This window comes from Strigops habroptila, chromosome 5 (assembly GCF_004027225.2).
Source record: "Strigops habroptila isolate Jane chromosome 5, bStrHab1.2.pri, whole genome shotgun sequence".
Classification (NCBI taxonomy): Eukaryota; Metazoa; Chordata; class Aves; order Psittaciformes; family Psittacidae; genus Strigops; species Strigops habroptila.
The window spans coordinates 40,004,099-40,018,945 of NC_044281.2; the positions used below are offsets into that span (position 1 = coordinate 40,004,099).

A 14,847-nucleotide genomic window follows, 5' to 3' on the forward strand; every position below is an offset into this window, starting at 1 on the left:
TCTAGTTTGGGTCAGGTGTCCTGTCTCTGCTTCCTACCATGCTCCTTACTGGCAGAGCATGAGACTGAAAAGTCCTTGATCAGAGTCAGCACTACTTAGCAACAACTAAAACATTGGTGTATTATCAGCATTGTTCTCAGATCAAAGCCAAAACACAGTGCTGCACCAGCCACCAAGAAGGAGTAAAAATAACTGTTACAGCTGAACCTAGGATATGGAGTTCTTATGGAGTAAATTGGGTAGGGAGAAAACATAAAAAACTTTAAAATCTCTAATCTGGAAAGCATATGCCGTTTTGGTATTACATTCAGTCAATCATCTTGTGGCCTATCTGAAGCATCTTTTAACTTCGAAGCATATTCAATTTTATCATACTGTCTTAATTTTTTACAGACTTCCAACAGGACCTTTGATATTCCTCTCACTTTGTCTGGAGCAGTAGTTCTACGGGAAAGACTAAATTATGAAGAAAAGACTCGTTATTTTGTCATTGTTCAAGCAAACGTAAGTATAGATCTCTTAATAGCCATTTATGCCACTGATTTAGGTAGGGTTTTAGTTTGCACATTTAGATTTATCTGAGGAAAGGAAAAGTCTCTCTAAAATACCAGGTACGATAATACTCTTCTCATGAAGATCTTAAGTAAGATTTATCTAGGTCATGGGAAGCTTAAGCATTTTCTTACTAGTTAAAAGAAGCTTGCTCAGTGTGTGTAACAAGACAATCTTTTTGGCACAAAAAACAAGTTGTAAATTTGAAGTACTGCCCATGCAGAAAAGTGCATTCTAGTGTCACTAAGTGTTCATTTTTTGACAAACCTAGCGATGCTAATTTGATCTGAAATGAGTTTAATGGATACAATTTAGTTGTATCGTTGAGGTTCAAAATCCATTTTTCTATGAAGAGGTGATTTTTCTTTTGAGGCATATTGCAACCATATGTAGAGGGTTGGTTTTTTCTTAGCCTCTGGCAGTGGATAAGGCATACTGAGAAGAAAACTGATGCTTAAACGATACAGAACATATCTGCCATCAAAGAAGTTTTTTGGTGCCTGTGAGGGCAGTGAAAGCTTTTTTTCCCTTTTTGTCCTTTTGATACTGGCTGAAACGAAAACTTTTCTTCTGTTGTTTACCTCTGTTGTGATACTACTTCATTTGTGAGGAAAATGAGAATGCTCTGAAGCAGCTTTAGATAGCTTGCTCCTGAGTTCACGCATTTATATTACTGTCATCTTTCCGATACAGAATTTTAGATAACATTTTACAATCCAGTTTGCTAAATATTTTGTGGTATGCTCAGCATTCCACCCAGCAGAAGAAAGGCTCCGGGGATGTCTCAGTAGTTTTTGCAGTTAGATATACCTAAAGATGCTTCCTGGCTGTTAGAACGAGTAATTTTTTCCTGGCTAACATGATTTTCTGATCTCTTGAACAGGAATACAAGAAGGCTCAGAACTGATTTGCCTTGTTGTTTTATCAATAATTTATTCTGCAGATCACCACTGCGTATTTACAGCTCTTTTCTTTTGATGTCAGAGCTGAGAATGTCATGAGACACTGCATTCCTAGAAAAATAACAGGGCTAGTTGAGCAGGTCATATTTTTCAAGAGCAAGGCATGGTGCGTAGCAGTATGAACAACTCACACGAAGAGGGCAGCCTGTCACCCTGCAGGAGCAACTGGGGAAGGCTCAGCTTGGAATGCATGGTGGCAGTATTACAAAGCAATCTCATTAATTGGTTCATTCCTTTCAATATGTGTCCTTTCACAGTAAATTGTCATATTTGTGGTGCTGGGTTTGGGACTAGACTTGTACTGATAGCTTCTCTATCATGTTTATACATATTGGGGCAGTTCGCATGATTGAAATGTCTTGCGGGGACGTGTGTTTTCTCAAATATACCCAAATGGGAACTGAGCTTACTAAAATTTAGCGAGCTCACAGATGAGAAACTAGATCTCAAAGAAAGGCTCTAATTAAGCTCTATAACCGAGCGTTTTTAGGAGTTTGCCTTATGCAACCTTTTTTTTTTGTTGTCATTTTACAAAATACTGTAGGCAACATTTAATCATTTAAATCTATTGCATGTACTATGCAATCATACTTCTATTCCACTGATGACATTAGCAGTGATCATTTATTGTTCTTGCATCCTAAAGATACTGCATGAAATTAATTACTCTGTATCTACTTTGAACCAGTATTTCTCAAAGACACATATTAGGGGAATGCGAAAAAGTTCAGTTGATGATGAAGGCTGCTGCCTGTAGGTGGTATTATTTTTCATCATTGGCCATGAAGAAAAGCTGTCACAACAGTTCCTCTGTGGAAATGGAAATACTTTGGACTTTTTAAGAAAATATTGGGTAGTTATGCTATTTCTTCACTATGATAACAGAAGAAAGAAAAGGTGGACTGTTGCTAGTGTGTACATTGTTCAGTGTATAAAAATAATCCAGGTACTTCTTACAATTCAGAAAAGTGTAGCTTTATTCTGTACCATCTGTAAAGAAAAAAAGAGACAGTAAGGAAGTTGCAATACTCAATGGTGTCTTGTGTACCCAAAGATTTTAAAACAAGCAAACAAAAAATAACAAACAAAAAGAAACCAGACATGATACATTGAAAAGGACCTGTCATGCAGCATGAAGACTTTTTGGATGCAGCATTGTAGCTACTTTATTGTGGACAGAAGTGTTCTTCAACCTTTTAAAAGATGAGCAGTACAACTCATTCTCTAGACTAATCAAATGTCCTCTTGGAGTACAGATCTTAGATCAATCTTATTGCTGCCCCTGGCTGTTTCTTTGGGGGGAGGAAGGGAGGTGATGAATCTTTCTTAAATTATGGTATGTAGAGGTGGATTGAGCATTACAGTCTGGGGCCTCTCTACTGCTAATTAGAAAAGAAGTAGTTACTGATTATGCTTTTCGTTTCTGTAAGTTAAGACATTAAGTCAAGGACTTTTCAGTTTCTCCTACTACCCTGTCAGTGAGAAGGCTGAAAAAATGCTGGGAGGGGACACAGCCAAGACAGCTGACCCAAACTGGCTGAAGGGATATTTCATACCATATGATGTCATGCTGAACAACAAAACTGGGGGGAGTTTGCCAGGGGGACAGCAGCCCGCTGCTCAGGGACTGGCTGGGCATTGGTCAGTGGGTGGTGAGCAATTGCATTGTGCATCACTTGTTTTGTATATTTTTTCATCATTATTATTTTCCCTTCCTTTCCTGTCCTATTAAACTGTCTTTATCTCAATACATGATTTTTACCTTTTTTCCCAGCTCTCTCCCTCCAGTTCTCACCCCACACTGGGTGGGGTGTTGGGGTGTGTGTGAGCAAACAGCTGCGTGATGTTTAGCTGCCTCCCAGGTTAAATCACAACAAATTCAGATTATAAGTAAAACATGAGGGACTTTTTATCTTATATAGATATGCTGCATTTTTATAGAATTAACAAGACATGCATCTTCATGTCACAGATTTTCTGAGAACTAATTTATCAAAACTTTATTTTTTTCTGATTGATAGATGTCTCAGAATATTTCTTAATTCAGGAGGTAAACTTTTACCTCAATTTTATTCCTGAGCCTTTAAGGCTGTGTCTCTGAGGCTGAAGTTTTTGTAGTTAGCCATTTCCTAGAATGTGGATAATTATGATGCTTATATGTTTTGCCCTTAACTTTAAACTTCTTGTAGAGTCTCTAATTTAGAAAGTCTCATCAGATGTAACTCATTTGCTCCACAGGACCGAGCCCAAAATCTTAATGAGCGACGGACAAGTACAACCACACTGACAGTAGATGTGCTTGATGGGGATGACTTGGGCCCAGTGTTTCTTCCTTGTGTCTTGGTGAACAATACTCGTGACTGTAGACCTCTCACCTACCAAGCAAGCTTGCCAGAACTGACTGATCCTGTAAGTTCTCTTGATTTTTTGCAAGTTTTATATGTTTGTTTTGCAAACAACTGTCTTTTTTTTTTTTTTTTTTTCTGTGGATGCAATTGAGAACTGTAACTGGAAAAGTCATGTATGCTTTATGCCATGTTTTATATGCTAAACAAAAGAAAACCAAGATACATGTAGGAATTGGTGGTGAAATTCTAGCTTTGATACAATGGCAAACTGCTTATTCACTACAAAGTCTGAATCTTATTATAATTTGGTAACTTTGGAATTGCTTTTCCTGATCAGACCGCGTTTTGCTCTCAAAATATCCTGAAGAAGCCTTTTTGATAAGGGACTTGACATGTTATTCCATTCAGGATTGTATAGACCTTAGGAGAATGGGCTTTTTTTTGGAAGAGGAAGCATTAGTCACTGTTCCCTGAAGAGATTATTTGTTACTATTATTGCATTTCAGTCAAGAGGTGCTAAAGAGCAATGTGTGTTTATCCCAGGCAGATGCTTGTACTAAGTATGTTGGTTAACATATCAGTTACAATAGGGACAAAGATCAGTGTAAAGCCCATTTCACACTGGAACATACACAGTGACTCACAAAAGGAGGAGGTGGGAGCTTTAACATTTGGTGCAAAATGGTGTCAATTCCCCTTCCTTACAGGAGAGCTGCTACTAGGTATAATGGAGATCTGCATCTCTGTGGTGGGTGAAACCGAAATATACATTACTTAATTGATATTGATATATGACTTTAGGTTCACATATTTGAGAATATAAAAAGGAAGAACCAATCAAATCATTTGATATTACCCCACCTGGATAGCATTGACATTAAGAGGATATTAAGATAAGGTTAAGCATTGACATTAAGATCATGACTTCTGTTGTTCATTGCAAGACATGTTCTCTGTCCTGCTTCCTCTGACCAGGAGACGGGGGAGGTTGAGGCTGTAAGTGTGTTCTGAGAGAGAACTGTATGTTCTCTGCCTTATTTGTCTTGCCATCCTGTGCCTTGCAGTATTTTCCCATCCCACACATTGTGTTGTCCTTTGTTGCTCAGGGGTGCTGCTGGAAATATGCTTGAGCTGGGTCATCAAGCACTGCCGTCACCCTGCTTGGTTGACTCAGATGATGTTGTTAGTGAGTTTCAAAATCTCTCTCAGTGCTTTATCCATTTTAGGACTAGCGGAAATTATGTCTAATATACAACAGTTGATTGATTCCTCCTGCACAGGTTAACAGTCTGGTTTAATAACCAGTGAAATCTCAAAGAGGTGAGACAGGCCTTACTGTAATCAAGATTAGTGTATCGTGTGTATTCTGGGTAAGGGAGAGCTAGAACAAATTTCAGGGAGGTGATATAAGTCCATCTGGACCCCTTGGCAAACGTCTAGGGGAAGATTGGGTCTTACATATACCTTCAAAGGAGATTCTCTCTACTGGAGTATGCAGCCTGATGATTGCAGTTGTGGCAGGACTGGAGCTTTGATAGTCAGCCTTTAACAGAAGCAAATTGGCTGTGAAAGGAAAGGGATGTTCCATATTTAACCTTGCTATATTGATTTACACTTTTTTTATTTTATTTTCCTCTCTTCCTCTTCCTTCTACACCTTGATATTTGATAACCATTTGTAACTCTGTTGTCTGTTTTGGACTTCAAATAAATGCTTTTACTTAAAATTCTACATAAATTTTGTCTGGGCCCAGTGTCATTTGAAGGAAACTGGGCAACCACAAGTTACTTTCCAGCTGAGTGTGTGGCATCATTAGGGTTACTAGGGCACCCAAACTACACAGGATAACAGAGCATGACCCCGTTTTTATCTGCACAGATCTGATACAGTTCCCAATACACAGGCAGGTGAGCCAGAAATTATTAATAACCAGTGTTTGGTCATTACCTTGTTTTTTCTTTGGTTATCTTATGATATGATGAAAATCATTCAGTTTTCTTGATAGAGCTCTCAAAGAATAAAAGAAGCCAGCTCTGTCTCCACTCCTGCCTTTGTTCAGCTGTGCTGAAAGAGAAAGCAGTGTCTGCCAAGGAGGGTGTCTAGGGCAGGAAAAATCTAACTAGTGATTTAGGTGCTGAGTTGTAAAATGTATTCATTTAACTTCATAATCTGCAATCTGTTCAGATGTCAGGGTTTTTTGTTTGCTTTTTGTCTGTTTTGCATCAAACTGCACCTTGAGAAATCTGATCTGTAAAATGAGAAACTGGTTCTGTTGATAAACTACCAGCTATTTGCTGTTTATCTATTTGTAGCACTGTAGCAGTTTTGATAAATGTAAGTGAAAGAAGGATGTTTGAACTCAAAGTTTTACCTCAATATCTCAAATATTTACCTGACTTCTAAATGGTAATTTCTTTAGAAGATATGGATGGTACCTAAAGAGATTAAGCTAGTAAACGTATGTATTACATTTCTTTCTGCAAACAGCAGTGTGATAAAGTGCAGAGAAGCCTGAGCTGTCTGGAATAGCCAGGGGCTAGCAGTGGACTTGTGTGATGTTCTAATCTGTCAAAGCAGCCTGTGCAGAGGACCTTACTCAGCATAGGTTGGAGACTTCTGCATGATGTGAAACCACTGCATTGCACCACATAGGCAAGACCCATCTGAGTCTGTAAAGCTGTAAGACTTTAAGTGCGATCTGAAGTTATATAGAAGCTCATAGTAACCAATATACTCCTCAGAGTGATTTATCTGAAGTTACTAGAACTAGTTGTTTGGGGTTTTTTTAAAGATCAAAATTTACTACACTGTAGGTGTGGGGAACCTTCAGTGTGTGTTTAGCAAGTAGAACAGAATGCTGGTGGCTGGTTTTGGTGGGTTTTTTGGGTTTTTTGGTTGGTGTTTGGTTTTTTTTGTGGTTTTTTTTTTTTTAATGGTAGCCACTACATAGGTTGAAGGACTATTTTTAGTCCAACATGTTTGGTTTTTTTTTAATTTACTTTTTAAGTTTTCAATAAACATGAGAAGGAATATTAATGAATATAGGACAAAGTTGAAGTATTAGTCATTTGGAAGCAGTGACTTGAAACAGAAGTTGTTTTACAGGGCAAAATATCTACTCCACTGACCCTTAAAGTAAAGCATTTAATGTAACTGGCAAGTGTAATATTTTTGTTCTGTCTTGCACAATTAGTTGGCCATGAATTTACAAGGTAAAAATTGTATTTCCTTTCCAAGCTTCTTTCCCTTAAACACACTAAAGCAGTTGGGTACATTGGAAATGAAGAATCCGTATAGCATTTGCTTTGTTTATGGTCTTTGAAGGGCAGAGATTGAAGAGGCCAGCAAAATTAATGGATCTCTTTGTTACCAGAGAAGCAATTTATTTTCCTGAGGAATAATACCAAGGTTTATACTATGCCTTCTGAGAGTTGTTCTGACTCATGGCAGTATTAATAATATTAAATCAGCTCCATGTTGAGCAGAGTGTTGTATAATTACAGTTTATACACTTGTAGAAACCTGTTTTGCATTTCTGCCATTTGCACAAACAGTGTAAATTCCCCCAAAACTGCATATCTTCCAAGCAGAGCTGAAGGTTATCTGATGGTCCTCTCTGGGTGTGCATATGGAATGAAATGATGTGATAGTACCTTCTCAGTCAGCTGGGTGCTGCCCACAACCGACTGAGCTTTGCCCCAAGATGTGGCACTCTTCATTGGTGGTTGCCTGGTTTCCTGAGTGTCAGTTTTTCAGTGTCACCAATGAGCTACTGTAATTAATTGCTATGATGGCATTATTAGTTCTAGGATCACAGCTAAGATTGTAGAAACATCAGTGTCTCTGATATCAAATGCTTGTGAGGTGCTCTTGCAACTTAGTAGAGGACACAGAAAATCATAGTTCAGAGTAAACAAACTTTGGATGTTTTTATAGCATACTAGCTCTTCTGAATGCTTAACCCTGTGGTAGGTGAGTGGCTCTACTGAAGCCCAGACATAACAAAGTTAACAGCTTGTAATCCACACCTTAGATTATATATTGCTTCCCTGGGCAGTAATTTGCCTGTGAAGTGCTAACTGTTGAGTCTGATTCAGTGTCCGTGACAGTGATAGAGTAAGTTGCTTTTCAAGTTCCCAGACCGAGAGAAAAGAAATAAATCTACTGAGTTTTGAGCCCTCTAATAATAATTGCAAAAGTTATCTGCAAAGACACCAAAGCCCAGTATAAGACAGCATTCAAAGTCATAGTTTGAAGTTCTGTCTCATAAGACACATGCAAATCTTTTGATATTATTTCCTTTAGCGGAATGCAAAATACAGCTTTAGTGATGCCTCAGAATGAGCAAGCATAAACCTTACAAAATTTGAGTTTCATAAGCCAAATATACTTCCTTACAATAAAAGTAAAAATGGTATCATTGGTAGATGAAAGGATGCATGTATGAACTTCTCATGTCTGCTAATTGGTCCACATACTGCAGTGTGAGTTTCCTAATTGTTACCATCCTACTTTCTCTCTGCTAATTAATTTACTGTTAGCTGAATTTCAGTTTCCAAGAATACCTGTGTTGTTTGCTGGTTGATTTTGGGGTTTTGTTGGTTTTGTTGTTACATGGTTTTCTATTTGTCTTAGTGTTTCTGTGTCTGATCAAATCTGGCAAGTAATTTTTTTTTTTTTAATTGTTTCAGAAAGACTTCAATAAATTAGCATTTATTATTGGGATGTGCAAGACACCAAATGGAGTTAAAAAAATATAACCTCATGAATATCTCATAACATTGGAAAGATAATGTCTGATCTCTCTTTCCCCTTCAGTCTGTTCCTGTCATGCTCACTTTTTGCAAGTTTTGTCCATTTCTGTACTCCATTTCTTTCCATCATCAGGCAAAGAAGAGAAGCCAATTAGCAATAAAAGTTTCTTTAGTCAATTGCTGGACTAGTTTTGCAACAAACTTTTCATTATCAGGTTCCATAGGGAAATTATCAGTCCACATGAACACTAATATACTCCATGACACCAGTGAGGCTTTCTTTGTGTTAATTCAAGATTCAACACTTCAAATACCTAGCTGCATTATGAGACATTGCTTATTAATGCACCACCAATGTATCTTTCTACATGGAAAATATTTATCTTTGTGCTAATTATCCTTAGTATCCTTAGAAGTTTTGTAAGCAAGAACCTTACAAAGTCAGTGGCTCATCTGTCCTCTTGAACAGAGACTCAAGGAGATGGATCTGAGCAAAGGACTACTAGATAAAAGGACTAAAAAAAAAAAAAAAAAGTAAAAAAATTGTCTGAAGAACAGTGTGTTTGAGGGAGTTAAAAAAAAAGACATAAAGACACTGAAGAGCAGGAAGCACCCTTAGAAGCCCTCAAGGTTGGATTAGCAAGAAGTACCTCTTTAGTTAGATCAGTTTTGCTTCAGGGAAAGAAAACTGAACTTTTAAGAGGTGGAATTGTAATCCTGCAGGGTAAAAGCCTTGCTTGAGCAGTGGGGGAGCGAGTCCTCCCTGAAGAGCACTGCACACATCCTGTAACAGGCTTTTGAAACTGTGGAAACTGCAGACTTTTGATGTAAGGTGAAATGAACTGTGTTGCTCTACTGTCACAGAAATCAAGAGTTACAGTATTTTTTAACTGCAAAGTTTAGATCATTCTGTATTTAATAGTGAGCAGAGTCTTTTCTGAGCACTTAACTTTTTCTTCTTATTTTCTTACCATTGAGGAAGGTTTTGAATACTTCATGCGGGCACAAAAAGAGTTTATTGACTTTCATATATGCAAAGCATTATAAACCACCATGATATTAAGAATTGTGGCTATCTAGTAAATGTATCAAATCCTCAATGTTTCTTGTCAGAAAGTGCATCTTACTTGTAATCCAGAATTGCTTGAAGAGTGCCTGGTTAGTGCTGAAAAATGTGTTTTGTATCAGACTGATAGTTATGTCAAAAATGACTGGTGCTTTTTAAAACTCACGTTTTATCTTTTCATTTCTTGCTGAAACTCTAAGGGCAATCACAATAGGTTTTCTCCAAGCTATTTCCCATTCCCCTGCAGCATTTTAGCTCAGCATCATAGAGTGACATCCTGTAAGTGACTGCGGTAAAATAACTTTCATACCGCTTTCCTTGGTGTATTACTGTTTAGCAGTTCTTTGCACTTATTTTTTGGGTATTGGGGACTGACCCTTTATGGTACCTTTTGGGCACCATCACCTGTTGCAGTAGGGAGACTGTGAGATGTAGACTAAATGGGTTATTCTCTGTGTGTGAGAAATGGAAATGCTGTAGGAGGGAACCAGCAGCACAGGAAAGACTAGTTTTACTGTGGTGGAGAATTAAAAAGGAATTCCGTGGAGGACTGAAGTAATTTGATCAGTGGGTGGGGCTGGTGTTGGAAACACAAGGTGCTTCATTAGTAACCCGGTTTTATCAGCTCTATACAAGTCAGTTCTATGCTTATTTATAGCTAATTAACATTGCAGAGGATGTGCTGTTTTTACATTACCTCTGGGCTTGAGGATTACAAACACTAAATAATTCTTTCTAACATAATTTCATTGCACTTCCTTGCTATCTGACTGTACAAATCCCAATACTTTCCAAACATAAATTGTTGTGGAAATTTTCTCATAGATAAATGTCAATATAAAACTTGCTGCAAAATAAGTAAAATCTGAAACTTCTGGAAACAGCATTTTCCCATCTTAGATATAACAGCAGGTATTAGTCAAGGATAGTAATCAAACTGTTCTGGGGGCTTTTTTAGTGGTTTTTATGTATGTTGTGGGAAATACGTACCCACAAAAGACACCTTATCCAGGCATCTACTGTGCAAGCTAAAACCAAAGAACCTTTCCTGAGGTTTGAGAGAAACTTGCCAGTTCAGCCTAAGCGCCCATACAGATGCTTTTACAGATGCTAGGTAAGATTTTTGTGGCATTTTTGTGATTAAATCAACTTCAGTGAAACCTTCCAACATATAAGGAAGCTGCCTCTTTCACCTGTGGGAAGAGTAAAATCTCATAGAATAGCAGGAATGCTTACCCCTGATGAAAGTGGTTTCTTTCTTGCCTTTTCTTGTAAGCATGACTGCTTAAAGGCAAATGTGCATAGGGGTGAATTAACCACTACTAACAGTCAAGCTGCATAAAACTAAAAAAAATCAGGTTAGATTGCCAGTTTTTCTTTTTTCTTGGTTAGATATGGTACATTTAAAACTGAAGATGTTTATGGGGAATTTAGGAAGTTGTTAGTTTCTGAAGCAGTTTCATCTCGATATCTTTTCTTTCTTTGCCTTATTTTTATTAAGATTTGGAATCTTCTACTGAAACATGTAAAAAGAGGTTGGCCAGCCTTTGATTACTCTGGCTACTATAGTTTTATGAGAGCTACTTGTGATTTAGTTGCATCAAGCATCAGGAAATTATTTGAGATTTAATTTGTTTCGAATTATTCCTTTCTCAGCAAAATAGATGCTGTCCAATTTTAGAGACTGATGCTAAATGCTCTTGTAGGGGATGGTATTTACACTTCATCCTGGAATTAGACCATGATTGAACACAATTATATCTGCTGGCATAATTGAATGTTTAAAGTGTGGCTTGGGTTTGTGGCTTCAGGGAAAATAGAGCTTTCATCATTAGGAGAACTACACGCTTCTCTTTATACAAATATTTTCAGTAGGGAAAGCAGTGACTTTGCATTTTGACTAGGCAGAGTCCAGCTCTGCAGTGGTACCTGGCATTGAGATCTGTGTTGAAACTGGAGGTGTGCTGGCACACTCTAGGAAAGTAGGCTGGCTGTTTATAGAGACATGTCTTGATGCCTAACCCAGTACATCTGCTCTGTCTCTCTCTCTTGTGTAGAAGTTTTTTGTTGTTTCCCCCCCCCCCCCCCGTTTCTTTATCTCTTCCTATGTAAGAAACTGATCTTAGTGTTGATTTCAGATGTCTGTTTCTCAGGAATAAATACAAGGGAATGCAACAAATTCCTTATTAACCATGCTGTGCTCATCTTTAACTACATTTCTGTTGCCTGAGGATCCCTCTTACATTTACCAATGATAAACCCATGTGTTCTTTGTATCGTGTGGTTGCAGGGCTTAAACATGCTTTGGTTTTAAATAAATGTTTAGTTGAGAAGATCAACAGCTATTATTTCAGAGTTTCTATACTGTCAGTAAATAGATGATTAAAGGTAAAAGCTTATATTTTGTTTAACATTTCTGTAGCCATTTTCTAATGAATGTAGTATCTCCAGAACACAGAAAATCAGGCCTCTCATACATTATAGTCTAGGCTGTTAACTTTTTTGGTTTTATTATATGCATGTGTTGTCCAGCTTTCTGTATGAACTCATATTTAATGTCATAATTAATTTGCCTTTTCTTCAGAAATACTACTGTATCTGAGAAAATGTTAGACAAAATAGCACTGGCAAATTGTTATTTGCTACTAAAAGGCTTATGTACTTTTTTATCTGTGTATTATGTCTTAAAATATTTATTTAGAAAAACCTAGCAATTGGTTTTAATTAGACTAAATCTCTGGTGAAAGATAGCATATGGTGTCAACTGTTGGGCTGTAAGATGGATGAGTTCCCATGCATTTACTAGCCATAAACTATTTGGTAGACAGGGCAATAGTGTCACTTTAGCCATACTACAAGAACTAACCAGAGAAGTGCTTTAAAAATCAGGGCTGTATCTATACATTCTTGGGTTGCTCCTTGTTCAGTAAATTAGAAGAGAGTCTCTCTAATGTCTGAGGCTTTGAATAATCCCTTTGCCACTGACTGAAAGATGAGCAAATTGACCTGTTTTCAGGTATTAATTTTTCATTAGCAATTTAGGTAAAACCTGAAACTCAGATTAGGAAAGGGAAAATGAAGATTGATTTTCATGATACGTATGCAGTTATGTCAGTGTATTTTCTATTTTAAAAGGCAAATTGTTATGGCCAACTTATTTGCAGTATAGCTGGGAAGTGGATAGCAATTCTTCTAATTAAATTTAAGCATAGAGGCATGATGAACTGATAAACAATCTTGAATTGCTTTGGAAGTCAGAAAACAATTCAAAAGAGATGAAAAAAATATCTCCTTGGGTTCAATTCCCTCATTATAGTTTCTGGATAGACTTTTTGGTTGGTTGATTTGTTTTCTTTGTTTGTGGTTTTTTTTTTTGGGGGGGGGTGTAACTTTCTTCTCTTTAGTTGCAGCCATACAGAGGTCACCAGGTTGATATTGAGTTCAAGGTAAGGGACAATATTAAAGAAACAGTAGCATTCGCAGTAGATTTACCAGTGTAGGATTTTTTATAACCTGAATTGGTGATTTTGAATTAACTGTATGGAAACGACTCTTCCAGCGAAGTCAAAATGGGCTGCTTTGATAAGCTATTGATTATCCACTAATGCATGATAAGGAGTCATAAAAGGTGTTTTAAGTCTTCTGTTATGACTTTCCCTATCTTTTCTATTTTTGTGATTGATTGTCTGTCTCCCATATGCAATGTCTTGAAAAGTAGAGCCTTTTTTTTAAAAGGAAATGTCACCGAAAAGTAGTGAAGCATGAAAAGGTTAAAATTACAAAGATATGATCTTTCAGGTAATTAATTTTTATGTATTTGGGAGTTTACCAAGACGGCATGGCTAATTAAAAATAATTATCAGTAAATTCTCAGTAATTTTAATATGTTAATACATGAACCTGAGAATTGTTTTCTATAATCTCTCTTAGCAGGCGAGCAAGCACTTCACTTGCTTGATGTATTGAACAGGCAGAACACTCACTGTTTAGTATCTAAGATTAACTTGTGATTTTAAATATAGCTGTATTTCAAGTAAAGGAGAAGTTAAGTTGACTGCTTTTCAGTTCAAGAACAAACAAAACCATGCTTTTAACTTATAAACTGTAATGAATATTTATAGAAACCAGATGTTTCAATTATTGAAAACACTCTTTCTGGTTGAGAAAATTATAGCAAGGCTGCAGAAGAAGTGAATATAGTCTGAGAAATACTTTTCTGCTGGTGATTTTAACCAAGCTGCATTTCAGAAATAGAGATTATGTCTCTGGGTAGGAATCAAGTGGATAAAGTCACAGTTTGCTTTGAGTACAGGAAACTTCCTATTAGTGTGAAATTGCTGTGGTAGAGATCTTGCCTTGTATACGTGGTACATAGCACAAAAGGCAGGGAGAATAGTGAATTTGCTTGAAAGACGGAACAGGAAGACACATAGACTTTTTTTTAATGATGTGAAAATAATTGAGCATAATTTACATGCTTTAGATTCTCACTAATACTAATCTTTCTTAAAATGGACAAATTGAGGTTTTAAAGGAAAAAGGATCAAGCTTGACTGAAAACTAAAAGGTTTTGAACAATATATACTCAAAAATGAACTAAGGAAAGAAAAATATCATTGACAATCATCTTTGAAGGTTGTGTTTGGGTTGAGAGAAACAGATTTTGTTTATTGCTAGGACTGGGTTACCAAATGACCCATGATACAGACTGGCTATAGGGCTCCTTTGCTTGCACAAGAGGAGCAAGGACTCTGGTAGTTCACCAGAGACCCAGTGTGGCTGGAGATTTGGCTGATGGTGAAAACAGAAACATTTTCTAGGTATTTATCAAGTTGTAAATTGAAATTTTAGAGACTTAATCTCAAATCTAATTCCTTTAATTATCAAGAGTAAGGGGGAATAAACTGGGAGAAATTACTGATTTTATCATTTACATAATTTTCCAAAAATGGAAATGTTCCATTAATTGCTTGATATTTATCATCATGGGTAATAACTTATTTGGACTGCTAATGGGAAAATACTGAATTCTTATAGCTTTGTCAGAAGCTAAGAAGAAAAAGGGTCCTAATTTTGCTTGGAAGAAGTAGCTGGAGCTGTAATTAGAAGTAATTAGAAGTAATTTCCTTTCAGAAATGAAGACAATCTGCTTTGATTCAAACTTT

At 36.9% G+C, this 14,847-nt stretch overlaps 1 protein-coding gene across 13 annotated transcripts in view; it reads left to right on the top strand.

The window, feature by feature from the left end:
- PCDH15 (protocadherin related 15) overlaps positions 1-14,847 on the top strand; it is an 805,351-nt gene that overhangs the window by 537,415 nt on the left and 253,089 nt on the right. For all 13 annotated transcript variants that reach the window (XM_030486584.1, XM_030486585.2, XM_032919940.1 and 10 more), the window contains 2 exons: positions 394-504; positions 3,753-3,923. In XM_030486584.1, the coding sequence (XP_030342444.1) occupies positions 394-504; positions 3,753-3,923 (282 nt within the window). Of the gene's footprint in view, positions 1-393; positions 505-3,752; positions 3,924-14,847 lie in introns of those variants that run through there.